The sequence below is a fragment of the Giraffa tippelskirchi genome, chromosome 7 (genome assembly GCF_054371585.1).
Source record: "Giraffa tippelskirchi isolate mGirTip1 chromosome 7, T2T-mGirTip1v1.2.pri, whole genome shotgun sequence".
Classification (NCBI taxonomy): Eukaryota; Metazoa; Chordata; class Mammalia; order Artiodactyla; family Giraffidae; genus Giraffa; species Giraffa tippelskirchi.
Genome location: NC_137281.1, coordinates 79,884,777 through 79,905,428, shown reverse-complemented (window position 1 = coordinate 79,905,428; position 20,652 = coordinate 79,884,777). Strand labels below are relative to the sequence as shown.

The 20,652-nt window shown below is 42.3% G+C and overlaps 1 protein-coding gene across 3 annotated transcripts in view; it reads right to left on the bottom strand.

Annotated features, from left to right (window-relative positions):
* Nucleotides 1–20,595, bottom strand: part of MAP2K1 (mitogen-activated protein kinase kinase 1) — a 76,272-nt gene extending 55,677 nt beyond the window's left edge. For 2 of the 3 annotated variants that reach the window (XM_081511815.1, XM_081511818.1), the window contains exon 1: nucleotides 20,037–20,595. In XM_081511815.1, coding sequence (XP_081367941.1) covers nucleotides 20,037–20,116 — 80 coding nt within the window. In that variant the 5' untranslated portion in view covers nucleotides 20,117–20,595. Of the gene's footprint in view, nucleotides 1–9,743; nucleotides 9,861–20,036 lie in introns of those variants that run through there. The other variant, XM_081511817.1, reaches the window with a different exon arrangement.
* Between the last annotated feature and the right edge of the window lie 57 nt (nucleotides 20,596–20,652).

Here is a 20,652-nt window from a genome sequence, read left to right as displayed (position 1 = left end):
GCTATCCTGGGTCCAGAAATAGCCTGGCTTAGTGCTGCATTCACCTTATCAGCCTAGATTTATTAGGGGGGCAAGAGGGCTGGTGGGTGGGAATCACAGCCACCTACAGTGAAATTAAACCCTTTTCCCAAATGAATTCTGCTTAAGTGTGATTTATCCAGAATGTTAGAGAACTTACCAGCAGTATGAAACCATGTTACCGAAATTATATTACTGCATAAACTTAACTTTTCCCCAAATGTGATCTGCAGAGAGGATGCAGAGCTGACAATCCTATGTCTGTGGCCATCTGTACTATCCCAGTCCCTGGGGAGGCATGGGGGGAGAGTGTGAAGAGCCACAGGTGCCACCAATGTCACATATCCATCAAAGAGCCCAGCATTTGCTGGGGATAAGTGTTCAGCTCAGCATGCAAAAGAGGCTTGCCAATCCATCCGGCCCCAAACATTCCCCGAGCCTTCCTCTGTGCCAGGCATGGGACTCAGGGAACACCACAGAATGTCACCGCCAGTTTCCTCACTGGGCTTTGTACTGACTAAAAAGGCACTTAGCTGCCTGCGAGACACACATGCAGCCCTTAACCAGGAGCAGTTTCCTCATCTACCTGGTTGAGACAACACACACTGCACCTGCCTCATGTGGTTGAATGAAGAAACAAACAGACGTAAAAATAAGAAGGGGCACACAGAGCCTCGCAGAACAAATGCTACGATTGCCACCAACACTGCGACCCTCTTGCACCAAGATATTATCAACCGAAAACAGCCAATCACAAATCCAAGTCAAAGTCAGACTTCACAAGAGTTAGCCAAGTCTCGACCTTGCGAAAGGAGTGTCTTCTGCCCTCTGTTATCTCAAGGCTTAAGTCATTCAACAAAACTGTACCAAACCAGACGCTAGGGAACAGGATGTGCACTGGAAATAATGATGAATAAGATCCAGTCCCAGACTTCCTCAAGTCCAGTCCAACTGGACAGAGTTACCCAAACAACTAACAAGTGATGGGATATGTAGCGCATGCTCTGGACGATGACCACTACCTGGAGTGGGTGGAAGACAAGTCTGTGATGGATTTACAGAAGAGCTGACCTATAAATTGAGCAAGATTAGGATGTCAAGCCTTCCTCAGTGATCAAGGCAAAGAAACAGAAGAAAACAATAGAATGGGAAAGACTAGAGATCTCTTCAAGAAAATTAGAGATACCAAGGGAACATTTCATGCAAAGATGGGCACAATAAAGGACAGAAATGGTATGGACCTAATAGAAGCAGAAGATATTAAGAAGAGGTGGCAAGAATACACAGAAGAACTATACAAAAAAGATCTTCATGACTCAGATAACCATGATGGTGTGATCACTTACCTAGAGCCAGACATCCTGGAGTGCAAAGTCAAGTGGGCCTTAGGAAGCATCACTATGAACAAAGCTAGTGAAAGTGATGGAATTCCAGTTGAGTTATCTCAAATCCTAAAAGATGATGCTGTGAAAGTGCTGGACTCAATATGCCAGCAAATTTGGAAAACTCAGCAGTGCCCACAGGACTCGAAAAGGCCAGTTTTCATTTCAGTCCCAAAGAAAGGCAATGCCAAAGAATACTCAAACTACCACACAACTGCACTCATCTCACACGCTAGTAAGGTAATGCTCAAAATTCTCCAAGCTAGGCTTCAACTGTACGTGAGCCAAGAATTGCCAGATGTTCAAGCTGGATTTAGAAAAGGCAGAGGAACCAGAGATCAAATTGCCAACATCCGTTGGATCATAGGAAAAAAAAAGAGAATTCCAGAATAACATCTGCTTCACTGACTACACTAAAGTCTTTGACTGTGTGGATCACAACAAACTGTGGAAAATTCTTAAAGAGATGGGAATACCAGACTACCTGACCTGCCTCCTGAGAAACCTGTATGCAGGTCAAGAAGCAACAGTTAGAACCGGACATGGAACAATGGACTGGTTCCAAATTGGAAAGGAGTATGTCAAGGCTGTATATTGTCACCCTGCTTATTTAACTTATATGCAGAGTACACCATGCGAAATGCCAGGCTGGATGAAGCACAAGCTGGAATCAAGATTGCTGGGAGAAATATCAATAGCCTCAGATATGCAGATGACCGGAGAAGGCAATGGCACCCCACTCCACTACTCTTGCCTGGAAAATACCATGGAGTGAGGAGCCTGGTAGGCTGCAGTCCATAGGGTCGCTAAGAGTTGGACACGACTGAGCGACTTCACTTTCACTTTTCACTTTTGTGCATTGGAGAAGGAAATGGCAACCCACTCCAGTATTCTTGCCTGGAGAATCCCAGGGACGGCGGAGCCCGGTGGGCTGCCGTCTATGGGGTTGCACAGAGTCGGACATGACTGAAGTGACTTAGCAGCAGCAGAAGCAGCAGCATGCAGATGACACCATCCTTATGGCACAAAGCGAAGAGGAACTAAAGAGCCTTTTGATGAAAGTGAAAGAGGAGCGTGAAAAGGCTGGCTTAAAACTCAACATTCAAAAAACTAAGATCATGGCATCAGGTCCCATCACTTCATGGCAAATAGATGGGGAAGCAATGGAAACAGTGACAGACTTTATTTTCTTGGGCTCTGAAATCACTGCATATGGTGACTGCAGCCATGAAATTAAAAAATGTTTGCTCCTTGGGAGAAAAGCTATGACAAACCTAGACAGCATATTAGAAAGCAGAGACATTACTTTGCCAACAAAAGTCCATATAGTCAAAGCTATGGTTTTTTTCCAATAGTCATGTATGGATGTGAGAGTTGGACCATAAAGAAGGCTGAGTGCTGAAGAATTGATGCTTTTGACCTGTAATGTTGGAGAGGACTCTTGAGAGTCCCTTGGACTGCAGGCGATCCAACCAGTCAATCCTAAAGGAAATCAATCCTGAATATTCATTGGAAGGACTGATGCTGAAACTCCAATCCTTTGGCCACCTGATGCAAAGAGCTGACTCATTAGACAAGACCCTGATGCTGGGAAAGATTGAAGGCAAGAGGAGAAGGGGACGACAGAGGATAAGTAGGTTGGATGACATCACCGACTTGATGGACATGAGTTTGAGCAGGCTCTGGGAGATGGTGAAGGACAAGGTGGCCTGGAATGCTGCAGTCCATGGGGTTCGCAAAGAGTCGGACACGACCGAGCGACTTAACAACAAGGATTTCAACATGTACTGAAGGTGGAGAGGGGAATCCCAGTAGAAGACACAGTATGAGCAGAGGCCAGGACCCATTGAGGAAGGCCTCTGGAAGAAACATGAAGGAGAAGCTGAACCCAAGACCTACCTGGAACTGACCCTCAACATCTGGTTTGAGCCACAGGAAGAAAGGGAAGCCATACCTTCCCTGTATGACAGTGACTACCCCTCCCTATTCCTACACACACGCGCACAAACACACACCCTCCCCAGGAAATCCTCTTTAAACTCTTGGAGATGAAAGCTGAGCTTCCTGGGTGGTGCCTGCCAGGCAGATGGCTGCCTAGAGACGCTGGGAGGAGTCTATATTAGGATGTACTGTGGCAGTTGTTTCCCAGGCACCTTTTGCAGCCTCCTGTTTCACTGAAAATAATTCTTTTCCTTCCTGCACATCCCCAGATATTGCAAGTATGCCTGATGTTGTCTCTATTCTAAGTCTGTGTAGATAAAGAACAGCTGAAGAGTCTCATCATTGGAAGTTCTTTGGGAGGTGAGAATTTTCTTTCCTTCTCACCTGACAGAAAATAAGGTACCCTGGGACAGGAATCCAGTCCTGGTCCTTTTCATGAGTCCAGCTAATCATCAAAAAGCAGTTTATACACACCAAGTATCTATGAATCCTTTCTGCTGGGTAGGGATTACTGTGCCCATTTTACAGATACGGAGACAGACTCAAGGATATGAAAAAACTTGCACAAAATCACTGAAAACAGGCGGAGTCAAGATTCAAACTCAAGAGTGCTGGTTCCAAGGCCTCTCCCCTGAGCCTCACTGTCTCCAGGCTATGTTCACTCAGAAGTCATTCACAATTCAAAGCAGAACCTGCTGTGTGACAAGGTCAGCTTCTAGTAAGGTCTTCTTCTAGTCCTAGATTCTTTATCTACCCCAAATTAGGACTGCAACAAAGATCTCCAAGATTCAACAATAAAATGTAACCTACTTACAATCTACTTAGAACTTGAAAATGGGCCCAGGGATGACCTATATGGTCATGTGGAGCTTATTACCTAAACCCTGAAAGGTAAGAAGGCATTACCACCAACCCCACCTTGCAGGAAAGTAGGCACAGAATGGTCATGTGGCTAGTTAATAGTTGTAGAAAAGGAATTCAGATCTCACACTTTTGCTCTACACAAGGTACTATTATTCAAAAGTACTGCAGCTTGAAAATTCTGAAGACTTTCAAATCCTTCCGAAAAAGGGGTCAGTCTCTAGATTCAAATGAAACACCTGGCGTGGGGGAGCAGAAACATTTGTTCAAAATCTGATCAGGAAGCTGGGTTCTTCACTGCAGTAACACCAAAGACAAGTACCACTCAGAGGTGAACTGTATGTCTTCCTCAGACCATCCTGCTTTTGGGTCTGTTGACTCCAAAACTCTTATAATCCCATCCCCAACTTTCTAGCAATTAGACCCTACTCTAAATAACAATACAGTTAAGTCCTCTGGATGCTCTGCCTCCCCCACCCACCCATCCCCTGATCTCAGACAGAAAGACCAGATGTCAGAGCCCCCCAAGAGTCCATTCTACTGTCTCCACCATCTTTCAGGTCCTCTCCGCCCCAACTTTGTGCTCTCAGGGAAGACAGGCACTCTCCTGGACACCTTGCTATCAGTCAAATTTGTTTTCTTTGCTGTTTTTTTATTTTATTTATTTTTGGCTGTGCTGGGTCTTCTTTTCTGCATGGGCTTTTCTCTAGTTGTGGTGAGCAGGGGCTCCTCTTCACTGTCCTATGTGGGTTTCTCATTGTGGCGGCTCCTCTCGTTGGGAGCACGGGCTCTAGGGTGCACGGGCTTCAGCAGTTGTGGCACAAAGGCTCAGTCGTCGTGCGTGGTTCCCAGGCTCTGGAGCACAGGCTCAATATTGTAGTGTACAGGCTTAGCTGTTCCACAGCATGTGGGATCTTCCCAGACCAGGGATCGAACTGGTATCTCCTGCATTGGCAGGCAGATTTTCTACCACTGAGTCATCACAGAAGCTCCTCAAATTTGCTTTTAATCTCTCTGAGCATACTCATGCGTGTGATTTCAACATTTCCTTTGGAAAAAGCCCCAAATTTTAATTTCTCTGTTTCTGAAAGACAATTTTTTAAGCTATGAGTCTGTTAAACTGAAATCAAACATCACATTTAGGCTTCCTAAAAATACTGCCCCAGTACAATGCCTTGGTTTTTCTCACAGGTTCATCCCCCAAGCACACACATACATTTTAGACTGTCATTTAAACACTGGAATATATAATTTAAATGTCTTTAATAGCATCTACTAAAAGAACATTTCCATGTGATTCTTCACTTTATTTCAAAGCTATGATCCAAACTGAAGCTTTTATTGAATTTAGGACTAAGTAGGTATATATATGGATGGCAAATACCGACAATAAAAATCAGAAAATTTAAAACACATTCAACTTGGTCATAACATTGTCATCTTTTCCAATTTTCAGCAAACCTTTTTGTCCATCTCTCAGCCCAGTACCTGATACACAGTAGGTATGTACTAAATATCAGTTAAATGAATGTTAATACATCTTAATCTTCTAAACACACAAGTTAGAAATCTATTGTTGTAATTCTGGGCATAATCTAAATCTATTTGACCCTAACACAAATGCCATTCGAATAAACAGCAAATAACAAGCAGCTGCTGGCATTCAAAGTATATATACCTCTGTCATTTGAACTGTTTTGAAGTTGGCCTTATTTGGAAGACAAATGGTTGGCAGCTGCAAGTTCAATTACAAAGTGCTTAGTAGGAAAGCAGAGAAAGAACCAGAAGGAATCAAAGTGCTATTTCATACATTTAGCATGGAATTCCTTTCCAACAAACATCTTTCATTTCCCTGGGGGAAATTAACCCCGACATGTTCTTTGAACTTGTGAAAACTCAGGACTGTACTTTGGGAGGAAGAATCTAGTTTGAAGGCCAGGCAAAGCTGAGAGAGTAGGAGTCACTGCTTTTGCACATCTCTATTCTGCTAATTTTTTTTTTAAGGAAGAGGGTGGAACATAGGAAAAGCTACCAGGCAACCAGCCCAAAGTTCTGGAGACACTGAACAAGTGACTTCCTTTGTCCTTCATTTTCTCCTTTGCAAAATAAAGGGACAAAAATAAATAAGAGTTAAACTGGATAACCTCTAGATACTAACAGGTTTTCTGCAATGATGAAAATGTAATCTGTGCTATCCAGTACAGTAATCACTAGCCACATGTGGCCACTGAGTCCTCCATGTGGCTAGTGTAAATTAGGAACCAATTCTTAGCTTTAATTTTAATTCATTAAAATTTAAATAGTTACATATGGCTAGTGGCTACAGTTCTGGCAAAAGTAGCTCGAAGATGACCTCTAACATTTTATGCGATCTTTGGAAGGCTATGTGGGAAGAGCTTGAGTGTTAGAGCAAGAAAAACCTGGGTTCCAAACTTAGCTCCACCATTTACTAGTTAGGCAAATATGCAAATTCCTGAACCTCATTTTCCTTATCTGTATAACAGAATATTATGACCTTTCTTGCAGAATTTTAGTGCAAGTTTAAGATAATGGATGAAACAGATCAGGAAGTTCCTCAATCAGTGGTAGTTATTTTTTCAGTTACGATGTCCTTCAGGGATAAAGTTTTATGTCTTTTGCCTTTATCCTATCTTTTGCCTTTCCTGATCTAGGACCCATACTTGATTACTCCATACCTGGGCCCTACAGATGCAGCTCTTGTTTTTCAAGAGAGCCACCTGCTCAGGAATTGTTACAGATCCTCAGCAAGGGGTGAACCTCCAGTAACCCAAGTCTTCTATGTCTCCGGAACTGCTGATTTCCGCTTACCCTGTGTCCCCTCCACCTCGCATGCCACCTAACATTTCAGGAATTCACAAAACCCTTCCCCCTGATTGCCTATCAAGCTGAAACTTTGTTCAGTGCAACCAAAACACCTGTTGGTGGTTTTTTGGTACTTTCCTCGCTAACTCTCCCCTTGACTTCCCCTAATAAATATTTTATAACTTCTTTTTTATTTGTAAATGCTTCAGGACTGCCTTTTTACAACCTGCACTTACGGCTAACCCTGCACTAATTTAGTAACCAAAATAAAATAAGGCAAAAAAAAAAGACTACGTTTTAGAAGTGTTCCAGTAAAATAATATAAGTGTTGCACTCTCTATCTAAACCAATATAATGTGTTATGAGCCTGGTCCAACGATCCGCTGGTCCTTCTTTTGGTGAATAGAACTTTTCTGTGGCTCCAATGTCCAAGTTTTATCAGTGGACTCAACTGGATGCCTACGATAAGCATTATGTATTTTCTACTGTTAATAATTACTGGAATGTTAAACTACCCTCTTCTTGTTTTTCTAGCATTCCACAGACTCAGAGAGAGAGGGAAAGAGACAGAGGAGCTGAAATACAGGCTAGCATCTTGGTAGGATTTCAATCTGGATTTGAGTAAGCCATTAGACAAAAGGTTTATAGTTAGTTTAGAAATCCTGCTAACTTCTGAGGCCTCCCCAACAAGGACAACCTTGAAGGATTATTTACTGAAGGAAGATATGAAATCAAATAGGGCAAATAATTTCAACTCGGAACTCTCAAATATGGTGAGGGTAGAATCTAATTAAAAAAAAAAACAAAACCTGGAAATTTAAGTTCTAACTCAATAAAGAAACATAATGAACCTGGATCCAGTCAACATGTAAGTACAACAATGTTATTGATTACTCATGTCTTCTCCTTACAACTCCTCAAATTTCAAGATTTAACCAGAATCTGGAACCTATGCAGATCATTCACTCAACTTAGTTGTTCTACTTTGTCTGAAAAGTACATGTGCTTAAGAGCATCTGAAATTCTGAACCTTTCTTGGTTTGAACTCAAAATAGGTCAATTCTAGAAAGGCATTCATTTCACAGGGATTTCTGTCTGTGGTTATTCTGAGAACCACTGCTTTAAAAACTGACATTATGAAGCTTAAAAATAGGCCCTCCTACTAAGGATTCTGGACAAAAATAAAATATCCTTTCCTCCCTCCATTTCCTCATTCCCTTTTTCCTCAAACACCTTAGGTGAGTGGTGATATATAGATACCCTTTTCCAGAGTTTCAGATTATTACCTGAAGAGGTTTATAAAAATTTTCAAGAAGACTGAGTAAAATTACCAAAATTCAGTTTTGGGTAAACTTAGAAATTTTTCAGACCAAGTAAGCGTACCAAATGAAAATATGTCTGAGTTGGGATAAAATTTCAGGTACCTTCTTTAACTCCAGCTGTGTGAACTCCCAGCAAGTTCCTTCCCCTCTCTGGGTCTGATTTCCTTATACTGCAAAAGGAGGCACAGGGCTAGAGGATCTGTAAGGACCCTGCCAGCCCTAACAGGCGCTGCTTCTATAAAGCTGGACAGCTGCTTCCTATTTTCACAACTCTTTGGGAAGAGCAGAAAAGCCTCTAGGCCCAAAGGTTCCTGGGAAGCCTCATTAGTTTGAAGTGTTCCCCTGGGACACAAGAACTGCTATTGGGAGCAATGCAAGTTGAAATGGCTATAAAATAGAAATGGTGCTGAGAGGGGAAAAATTGAGTTACATTTTGCAGATGACACTAATAAATCTAGAAATACTGATATTCAATCAAAAGTTACTAGATACAATAAATGAATTTAATAAAGCCTCAGGATATAAATAATTCATACAAATCAAATCACAGTCAAGATGGAATACACAAATTAAAAAATGTTCAATCACAACAGCATCAAAATGTTAGGTATTTGAAATATTAACTCAGGACACAAGAGAATTATTCAAAAGAAACTGTAACACCATAATAGAAAAAGAGGGGGAGACATTAATAAATGGAAATATACACCATGACAATTTTTAAAGTTTTCTTTCACCCTACCCAATTTAAGAAAAAAAAAAGACTCAAAAGTATGTAAGAGTTAAAAAGAAATTTTAGAAATAGGTTTAAAAAATACCATAAAGACCACATAAAATAAACCTGAAAATACAAGAGATAAAAATCCTATCTAATAAACTCTATGAAGATATTAGACCTCATTGTGTAGAAAAATTAACATAGACCCATACCTCACCCCAAACACATTAATTCCAAATAGACCATATAAGGGACAGAAAAGGCTAGAAGAAAATGAAGCCACATACTCGTGCTAGTTATGAAATAATGCTACATGTATGAATACTAAAGAAAAGTAGGTTGTACCATACAAAAGACATACTTTGAAAAATAAAAAATATATGTGTTTTTTCCTAAGTAACACAATATAAAAGGGAAACATCACAATGGGATGATGTAGTAGCCACATAATTTATAAAACTGAAAAAATACAAAGCACACTGACCTATTGCTTCAACAAACCAAAAGACAAGTAATTGTCTACTGCTAATAAAAGACACAAACTAACAAAAAATAAATAAAATACAAAGCACATCAAAGCTATCTAGACGTATCTATTAAAAAATGGTCTGAGAAGAAAAAAGCTTGCATGAAACTTTTCAAAGTGTTCGGTTGGTACCACAAAACCTTCCCACCTACCTCTCCAGCTTCATCTCCTGCGACCTGCAGCTATGCATCCAGCACACTGAACTAGTTGCCGGCTCCTCTACACACCCCAAGCTTTCCCACTTATGTGAAGCTGCTCATCCTGAGCTCTCTTCCTGCCAGGCCCCCTCCCTCCCCCATTCCCATGGAAATACTAGCCATCCTTCAAGACCCAGCTCAAATGTCATCTCCTCTGTGAAGGCCCTCCTAATCTTCCCCACTGGATGTGCGTTCTTCCTTCTCTCAATGAGCATCGACAGTACTTTCTTTGTACCTCTTTCTCCTGGGGCACTTTTCTTACTCTACAGCCATCTGTTTCCTCCTCCTTGTGAACTTGCAACCTCTCCATACATGAGATTTTAAGATCCTTGGAGGCAAAAACAATCTTACTCACCTATCTACACCATCCAGCAGAGCAAATTACATTCAAAATGCATTCATTAAATATTCGTTTAGACGGAAAATAATCCCATTTCAAAAATACAGCCTGGCAAATAAAGCAAAGCAGACTGAGAAGGAGCCCTATTAAACTATCAAAAAAAAAATCACTAAACTTCAAAAAAAGAAAAAAAAAAAAACAACTTCCTAAAGCTTGAGGAACCATTTGAAATATACAGTGTAAATTGGTTCTGTCTTTTTATGGAACATATTCAGTAATACATAACAAAATGGGTAACATGGTTCATTGCCTCTGATTTGGTGTATGAATTAATTTAAAAGAACAAAACAAATTAGTTCAAAATACTCATAAGAGTATCAGTAAATAATAAAATTTTGGAAGCCATCTAAATAATCAAGAAAGTGTCATTTGTGAAGCCAGGTCCTATCAAATTCTACTCTTTAGCCAAAAATAAATGACAAGCATGAGAACTATGTCTATGAGTAAAAATGGGGTAGGAGGGGAACCCATGAACTGATCACAGTTATCTATATGTGCATAGAATGGAATAAAGAAAAGTTAAACTGGAAAATTTAATGTCTGCAGGTTTCCTTAAAAAGGTACTGGTATATTCAATTTTCTTTTAAAGTTGTACTTGAGCAAGCAAATATTCAAAAAAGAGTTGGGTTCGGAGGGAAGAAATCACTCTATTTGATTTTCCTTCAACCCCCATGCAATATCTTCTTATCTGACTCCCTTGCTGACATCAAGGCAGGATACCCCTGGGAGCTTCACCAAGAAATCAGAGGCAGGATCAGCATTTTTAGCAGTAGGCCCTGCACCAGGATTCAGAGAACATTTGCTCTTTTAAAAACAAAAATGCAATTCATTCTGAAAGGTGTTAATTTAGCAATCAGGTATGTAAGCCTTCAAACAGCTCTCGTTGGCTTTCAGACAAAAGAGACAGGACATAGGACATGAAGTAAAAACATAATCAAGAAGCAGAAAGAGACTAGGATGATTTTTTCAAAACTGGCAGCTTCTAGAAGGGACTAAGAGAAACAAAACTGAGACTCTAAGCTTTCTTCTCAAGCTCACCTCATCTTCCCAGTCTGTGGGTTCTCCAGGTTTTCTCAATATGTTGGAAAGATTCTCCATTGCTTGACCTGTGCTTCCTATGGATATGGTAGAAATTACTACCAAGTCATACCAATGGAAGCTTGCAAGGAAGAGTTTTTTGTTGTTGTTGGTTAGTTTGTTTAAATGTTATTTTGGTTTTGTCCAATTTACCAATAATGATTTACTATACCAAGCGAATGGAGTGATGTAGACCCAGGGGTCCATAAAGGCATGGTCCCAAGTAATCAAATTAATGGAGGAAAAAAAAGACACAAGGAACATTTAGTGAATAAGAAAGCATATGACTTCAAAATAATACAGAATTTAATGTGATGTTTATTATACAATATAGGCCAGATGGTACAATGGTAAAGAATTCTTCTGCAATGCAGCAGATGCAGGAGACTCGGGTTTGATCCCTGGGTCAGGGAAGACCCCCTGGAGGAGGAAATAGCAACCCACTTCACTATTCTTGCCTGGAAAAAATCCCATGGACAGAGAAGCCTGGCGGGCTACAATCCATGAGGCCTAAAAGAGTAGGACACGATTGAGCGACGAAGCACACACACAAACACGCAGGCCAGAGTACAAAGGGGGAGAGAGAAAATGTGAGTTAACATTTAAAAGGACATAAGATTTAGGGTGAATTTTAATCTCTGGGTACTTTTAAAAAGTTTATTATTAATTTTTCAAACATAAGAAATATGGAAAGGAGAGCCAAACTCATACACTAACCAACTAAACAACTGAGAACAATTTTGCCCCATTTGCTTTATCTACTATGTGAGTGTAATTTTTTTCCTGAACCATTTCAAAGTTTCACTCATCAACTATGAACAACAGTCTCCTACATAATCATACCATTATTACATCTAAAAAATTAACCATAATTCTCTATTTAAATTTCCCTAGTTGTTCAAGAAATCATTTTTACCGCTATTCCATTTTTTGATTCAGTGCCCAACACTGTAGTGTTCATGCACTACATTTGATCGGCGTGTCTCCTTAGTCTCTTATTCTAAGACAGCACCCTTGCTTACTTTTCCCACGTGACACTGACTTTTTAAAGGGACTGGGTCAGTTGTCTTAGAGAATACTCCATACCCTGAATTTGTCTGTTTCCTCCCGGTGTCATTTCACTCTTTTCTCTGTCCCCATATTTGCTGTAAACAGGAAGTCAGATCTCAAGGCTTGATTAGATGCAGGTTTGGGTTAGACTCCAAAGAATAGGCAGCATATAAAATGTACAAATTAACATGATTTATTAACATTTGCAATTTGGTATTAAGAACAAAAGGTAGCAGTCAACTGAGAAGGAAGAAAACAAAGCCGGCACCTCTAATTACACTTCCCATGTAGACAGCTTCCAACAATCAAAGTACTTGTATAACGTTATTTTGGATGATGCTCACCTGCCCTCCTTCCCTCACAGGTTTGTTATATTATCATCCTTACTTTACTAATGAGGGAAACTAAGACTCAGTGAAGTTAAATAACATGAAAAAAAAAATTTTTTTTTAATAAATAAATGACATGCCAAAGATCAACAATATATAAGTAGCATAACTAAGTCTCAAACTCGGGTCCTAGAATAGCATGGAGTTACTCAGAAAAGGCTACATGGAAGATGAACTCTATTCTAGGTCTTTAAAAATGAGAGCATTCATTCATTTCAGGCCCTGGACTAGATGTGGGGGAAGTATCAGTACACAAGATAGTCATGGTTCCTTTCCTCATAGTTATAGGTCCTCCCCTCACCTAAAGTGTGGTGGCAAATACAAGACAAAAATAAAATCACACAGGAAAGTGGAGGAGGGCATTCCAGACAAAGGAAACCATGTGAGCAGCAAGACCAGACAGAGGTAAAAAGCATGATGCTGGGGCAATGGGAGGACAATAAAGGGATCAACCAGAAAAAAATCAAGCTTGAGATGGGAAGCTCTACTGAAGTATTCTCTCCCTGTTTTCAAAGGATGCACAAATAAGTGAAAGTAGAATGCTGTACGTGTTTATATTCAAACAAGCACCTTACACATCTCCTTGCCCCAGGCTAAGTCATCTTTATGAACCTTTTGCTCTTTCTGTATCTGCTGCAACAACAGCAGAGACATTCTTCCCAAGGACACAGGATTCAGCTGGCCCTACTTTTTACCTGAAGCTGTCCTCAAAAGACTGCATCAGTATTAGTTATTGCAGCAACAAACCAGTAGAAGCATCTAAGTTCAGAACTACAAAGTCAGTTAAAACCACTTCAAAAGCTTCTAGTTATCATAATGCACATCCCAGGTAAGGTTGTAAGCGAAAGTCGCTCAGTCATGTCCGACTCCTTGCAACCCCATGGATTATACAGTCTATGGAATTCTCCAGGCCAGAATACTGGAGAGGGCAGTCTTTCCCTTCTCCATGGGATCTTCCCAACCCAGGGATCAAATCCAGGTCTCCCGCATTGAATGTGGATTCTTTACCAGCTGAGCCACAAGGGAAGCCCATACTGGAGTGGGTAGCCATTCCCTTCTCCATGGGATCTTCCCAACCCAGGGATCGAACCCAGGTCTCCAGCATTGCAGGTGGATTCTTTACCAGCTGAGCCACAAGGGAAGCCCATACTGGAGTGGGTAGCCTATCCCTTCTCCAGTGGATCTTCCTGACCCAGGAATCCATCCAGGATCTCCTACATTGCAGGCGGATTCTTTACCAACTGAGCTATCAGGGAAGCTCCTGAGGCTGTAAGAGATCCCCCAAAAGCACAACAACCTGTTTCAACCTCTCTGCCCCTTTCCTTCAGGGCCTTCTCACTAACAGATGTGTGTTCCTACAAACCGGCAGAAAGTGCTGATGCAAATCAAAAAGCTGTGGATGCCACAAAGGCCAAGCAACGTACCTTGTTTATTCAGCACCTTGTGGCCTTCAAAGCACTTCCGTATGTGTTATCTTGTTTAATCTTCACGATACTCCTTCAAGGTAGGAACGGTTCAATCATTTAGGCAACAGATATCTACTGAGTATCTGCTATGGGCCAGACACTGATCTACTCACTGAGCAAGAACAAACCAACCTTCACCTTCATGAAGCATACATTTTAGGGCAGGGGGAGGTGGAGATAAATATTTATAGACAATGCAACACTAATTAGTGGTAAGTGCTGCAAAGAAAAATAGGGCAAATAAGGGAGTCAAGCATGACAGGGAGTGTTACAAACAGAGTGATCAAAAATGGCCTGTGTGAAGAAACATTTGAGCAAGAGTTCCGAAGGAAGTGAGGGAGCAAGTCATGTGGGTATTTGGCAGGAGAGAATTCCAGGCAGAGAGAATAGCAAAAGTTCTGAGATTGGAATGCACCTGACCAACTGTGGAACAGCAAAGAGAACAGCATGACTGGAGCGCAAGAGTGAAGGGGACAATGGAGGAAAACTAAGAACCTGATCAGGCAGGGCCTGTTCTTGTAGACCACTGAGACAAAGATTTTATAAACCATTCTCATCCTCACTCTACAGATAAGGAAAAGTCAGAAAGTACAAAGGACTTGCCTAAGGTAAAAGAAAAGGTGAGGTCTTGGGGAGCACCCTGCATTGCAACTTCGAACTCTACTCAGAGCTCAAGAAGCTCAGGCTTCTCCTTGTGGGGGTTAAAAGTGCTCTTTAAAACACAAAGAAAGAACAGACTCTGTATGATTTCAATTCCCTTAGACCATGAAATTTTTGCACCTTGTTTTATGTCCCTGGATATGTTTCAATGTCTCCTAGTTCATAGTCTATGGGAACTTGAATAGATTTTGTATCCTACTGTTACGTTATGCTGACTTGGTTCATGGGGCCTTTCAGATCCACTATATCCTTCTACTTTTCTATATATTCATTCTATTAATTTTTGAGAGTTTGATATTGAAACTCCAACTAAAAATCTTAATTTATCTACTTAAAAAAATAATTGTAATATATAGTAGAACTATATGTAACTTGTTCTGTATTTTCCAAGTCTCCTGTAAATGTGTTTTCATGCTTTCACAATTTCAAAAATAAAAAGGAAACAGAAAAAAAATAAAGCACAAAGAAGATTGAGTGCCTTATCATGGAAGGAGAGGCAAAGTACCCTGAGACTCAGCAATCCCATTTCTGAGTATATTCCACAGGGAACTCTTCAAGAGTCCAAAAAGAAGTGCAGATTTAAAGATGGTGATGCCTTCACTGTTTGAAGCAGCAAGGGGTTAGAAATGACAAAACTGTCTTATTCTAGGGGAATAATAAGTAAAATGTGGTACATGCACATGACTGATTGCTCTGCAACCAAGAGAAATAATTAACTAGATACACATAGAACACTATGAACAGAGCTCAGAAATACGGTACTTGTTTGAAAAAGATAAAAGAAAAAATCTGAAATAAAAGGGTGGTCATTGCTTCTGTTCAAATATTGCTGATTCTTCTCCTTCCAAGAAGGCCCCTGTCCCCTTTGAAGGTCAGCATGGCCATGTGATTTGCTTTACAAAAATGGGAGCAAAAGTGACACTTCTGGGCAGAAACTTTAAAAGCCAGCATGTGGTTCTCAAAATTCCCTGCTCATTAAGCATATTTCAGACATGGTGCCTCCCTCAGCCTGAGTCCCTGATTGGAATCCAATCAAAAGAGCCTCCCATTGACCTGAAAACATGTTAAACTACTGAGATTTTCTAGTCTATCCCAACTGATGCAGATTTATAGCACAATAGGATTTTTAATAAAAAATGAAAATATTTAAAGTGCACAACATGATGGTTCACTATATACACACAGTGAAATGATTATTTCAGTCACGCTAATTAACATACACATTTCCTCACACATTTACCATCTGAGGTGTGTGTGTGACAAGAGCACCTGAAATCTACTCTCCCAGCAAATGTCCAGTGTTCAACACAGTATTATTAACTATAGTCATCATGCTAAGCATTAGATCTCTAGACTTATTCACCCTATTAACTACAACTTTGTATCCTTTGATAAATATCCTCCCATTTCCCCCACCTCCCCACCCCAGGTAACCACCTATCTACTCTATGCTTTCATGTATTCCACTTTTTTAGATTCTACATAAAATCTGAGATCATGCAGTATTTTTCTTTCTGTGTCTAGCTTATTTCATTTAGCATACTGTCCTCCAGGTCCATCCATGGTGTTGCAAATGGCAGGATTTCCTCCTCTTTCAAGGTTGAATAATAGCCCAATAGTATACAGCACCCTAAGCACACAAAACAATACTATCTACCTCCCAAAAGCACACATATACCCAACAAATAGGTAGAATTATAAGACCCTATATTAAACATCTAGAGTGAGTGAGATGGTGTCTTGGGGAGAAGAAAGTGGGGAGGAGGGAATGAAAGAAAAGGGGGAAATGAAAAAAAATGAAAAGTTATTAAAAGACTTGATAAACAGACTGTGCAAATATTAGAAATTTCACTAATTCACTCCACAAACATTTGTGCACTTATTACTTGCCAGGTACTATTCCAGGCACTACTTATTGAACAGCAAATCAAAAAAGGGCAGTCCAATCTTATAGTTTATAAGGTGTACAGAAGACAGAAATATTTAAAATACCCCAGTAAAAGATTATGGACAGTGAATGAGTGTCATTAAAAAAGTCAGGTGACATGAGAAAAAGGGACCCACTTTAGATTAGGTGGTCTGTGAACATCTCTAAGGAAATGACATTTACTCACAGAGGTGAAGACTGCTTCCTTCGCAGCTTGGGAAGAGGAAGGGATGATTCATATCAGGCAAAGGGAACAGCATGTGCAAGGGCCTAGAGGGAGTATGGACCATCCCATGGAGGAAGTGAAAGAAGACCAGTGTAACGGAAGAAAGGAGCAGCAGGAAATGTGGTTAAAGAGATGGGGCGGGGAAGGGGGGATACAGCAGACTCATAGCCCAATATAAAGAATTTGGACTTTATTTTATTCTAACTGCAATGAAACTATGAAAACTTTTTTTTTTTTTGGTGGGGGGGGGTGCTGAGTTGTGAGGTTTGTGGGATCTTACACCTTAGTTCCCTGACAAGGGATTGAACCCAAGCCCTCAGCAGTGGAACCAGGAAGTCCTGATCACTGGACCACTAGGGAATTCCCAATGAAAACATTTTAAACAGGGAAATGACATGATCTTGTTTCCAACTTATTTCACTCTAACATTTAGCACCCTTGCAATATGCTTATGTATGTATTTTTGCAAACTTGCAAAAGAAACATTTTTGCAGTCTTTCTCTTCAAGGACCCCCAGAAGCTGCATAGAATTCAGGTCCCATGTAACATAACTTTGTCTGAATGGGCTAAGTGCTACATTAGAGAGCAGTCCAAGTGCCAGGGAGTCACAGAGAAACAACCTTGCCAATTTAGTACCAAGAGTTCTTTAATGTCAATGGACTTTTTTCTTTAGTTCACACTTTATGATAATGTGCCAAATCATGCCCTGATCTACTGAGAGAAACATGAGTACATCAGCTTTGCTTGAAAAGGGGGAAAGATGTATTAATAGATGTGTAGAGCTTTCCCCCCATGAGAGAGGCAGGAAATGTAGGGGAACAGTCCCTGTTTGTCTCAGGCAGCCTACACAAAGATGTCTCCTATTGTAACACAGCAATGACTCATGGAGGTAGATGCAGATGGCACAGAAAACTGGGTAAGGGAGAATCGGTTATCCAGAAGCTAAGGCATCTTATCTACCACCACGACTGGAAATTACCTTCAAGTTTCCCTGGCTAGCATTTTCTAGCCAGTAACAAAGGTACCAGCAGCGAACACTGACGGAAGATTTACTATTAGCTCATTCAGTCTTCACCACTCTAAATAGGTCTACCATTAGACCCATTTTCACAGATGAAAAAACTAAACCTAAGCCCTAGAGAGACCTGACCCAGACCACAAAATCACAAACTTCGCCTGACTCCAGAGTCCAGCCTTTTACCCACTGTTTAGAATCTCCCAGTCCCACCAAATATATCTGCCACCAACTCCAGGAGTTTTTTTCTTCCTTCTCCCCTTTGTAAGAACACAGTCACAGTTGTAAGAACTTTGTAAGTTCTTACAGTCACTTTGTAAGAACACTGGGGTCACAGTTAACAACAGAATGACTACAGGTACTTCCACTCACCGCTGCTGCTGCTGCTTAGTCACTTCAGTCATGTCATGTCCGACTCTTTGAGACCCTATGGACTGTAGCCCACCAGGCTCCTCTGTCCATGGGATTCCCAAGCAAGAATACTGGAGTGAGCTGCCTTGCCCTCCTTCAGAAGATCTTCCCGACCCAAGGGATCGAACCTGCATCTCTTTTGTCTCCTGCATTGGCAGGTGGGTTCTTTACCATTAGTGCCACTTGGGAAGCCCCACTTTCACTCTCTACCTTCTTCCAAAACGAATGGAAGCACGATGGTCAGGACACAACATTCAGTCAGAATCCACTGTGGTCAAAACTTGTCTTGTCCTGCCCTGCTCTGGTGGTGGTGGTGCAGGTGAGGATGGTTTCAGACTATTTTAAGGGGATAAAATTCTGTACACTAAGTGTGCATCAATGTTTGCAAAGTTATCCACTAATGTGGACAAGTTAATATCAAGTAAAACAGACACTTCAGTATTGAAAGGAGTTTGTCTGAGGAATGTGGTTGAGCTCACATCACAGGTCTGTCCACCACTGGCCTTGTGATCATTATAGGGGTGGACAGAGCCGCCAAGCCAACAGGTCCCCAGGCTATTAAAATTGAGAGAGACAAAGGTTACAGAAATCACCAAAGGGCAGAAGGTCCAGGCCTAATCTGTTCTTCTCATCAGCTGGTTTCCTAAAGTTTCCAGGGGTGCAGGTAAGAGATTAAGAACTCTTTATCTTTTCTGTTTATTTCTCCAGCTCGCCAGATCTTTCTCCTTCACACAGTCCTGTCCCTTACCTAGGATGCAAAAGAGTTGCACGAACTCAGAAACAACCATGAAACAGACTCATCGCTATTTAAAGAAGTAAACTGCTGGTTTGTGATGAACACTGGAAGTAGCAGAGATGGAGCACCTTGTGTGTGAGTTCCAAGAACATGGTGTCATGTCTCAGGTCCGAAATTAGGGCTCATGGTGAATTAAAGCAGCCCAGGAGAGACACTGATGAGAAGAGATCTGGTGAATGAATGAAAAGTTAGATGAAGAAAAGAAAAGCAGCTCCCTTCAAAACAAGAGTCTCCAGGAAGAAGGCCAAGGAACGGGAGCCCTCAAAGTCGACCAGTAAAAAGCCTCGGGGGTGTTGGTGTACACACGTCCTCGCTGGCCTGGCAGCGGCCGCGACTAGCCACTCCCAGCCCACAGGTGTCAAGCATGAAGGCGAGGACTGCTCGCCGGCCCCAACTCCACATTCTACATCCTGAGTTGATCTCAAGAAGCAGATGCGATCTTAATTTTTCCAAAATATCGGCTCCCTTCTCCCCCCGTTACACACCAGAATCCCAGGGAATCTAGGAGAAAGAGCTGGGGAGAGGCGGGCGATGAACCAGTTTTTATTTTTTAGGGAGAGGGAAAATGACCAGGGGTCAGGGATGACTGAAAGGGTCGGTAAAGGGGTGGGGATGGGGCATCGCTACTCGTTGGGTGCACGGACTGGTCTGAGTCAGGAGCACAATCAGTGCTTAGTCACCGATACCTCGGCGGCCGGGAGTTCCTCGCGCCCGGCGGCCCGAGACTTACGTGATGACCCCAGTAGAGAGCCCCGCGCTAGGCGCACACCCGACTCGGCTTCTGCACCCCGGCCCGGGCCTCCCCAGCCCGCCCCCCACCCCAAGACTTACTCCGCCGAGCTGGTCCCGTTAACCGCGGAGCCGTCCGGGGCCGGGTTCAGCTGGATGGGCGTCGGCTTCTTCTTGGGCATTTTGGACCCAGGAAAGGCGCTCCCAACTCTGAGGGCGGCCCCTCTAGCTTCCTCCGAGCTGCCCTGCGCCGGCCTCGCGGGGCCAAGTCAGGGCCGCAAACCCGAAGGCTGCCTTCGGGGGGCGCGCCCTGCGCGGTCCCGTCAGGGCCAAAGGGCCAGTGGCGGTCTGGGGGAACCCCCGGCCCACTTGCTCGGTGCACAGGGAACCGAAGGTCTTCCCCGCTGGCGCAGCTCGGCAGCCCGGGATTCCCTCCCGCTCTCCCTCAGTCAACCAGTCCCCCGGCGCGTGCACCACAACGCTGCTCCAGCCACAGCCTGGGAAAGTGCGCCGCCGCCACTGCCGCGTTCCAAGCGGCTCAGCGCAGCAGTCCCAGAGAGGGACTGGAGGGTGGGGGAGGGTTGCGGGAGGGCTGGGGACAGGGGAAGCCTCGCCCCCCCAATTCCAGGAGGCTGCGTTTTCCACACGCCCACCTGGCTCCGCCCCTATTGCCTTTCTAACAGCCAATGAGAGCACGCCTCGGCGGCAGATGACGCGG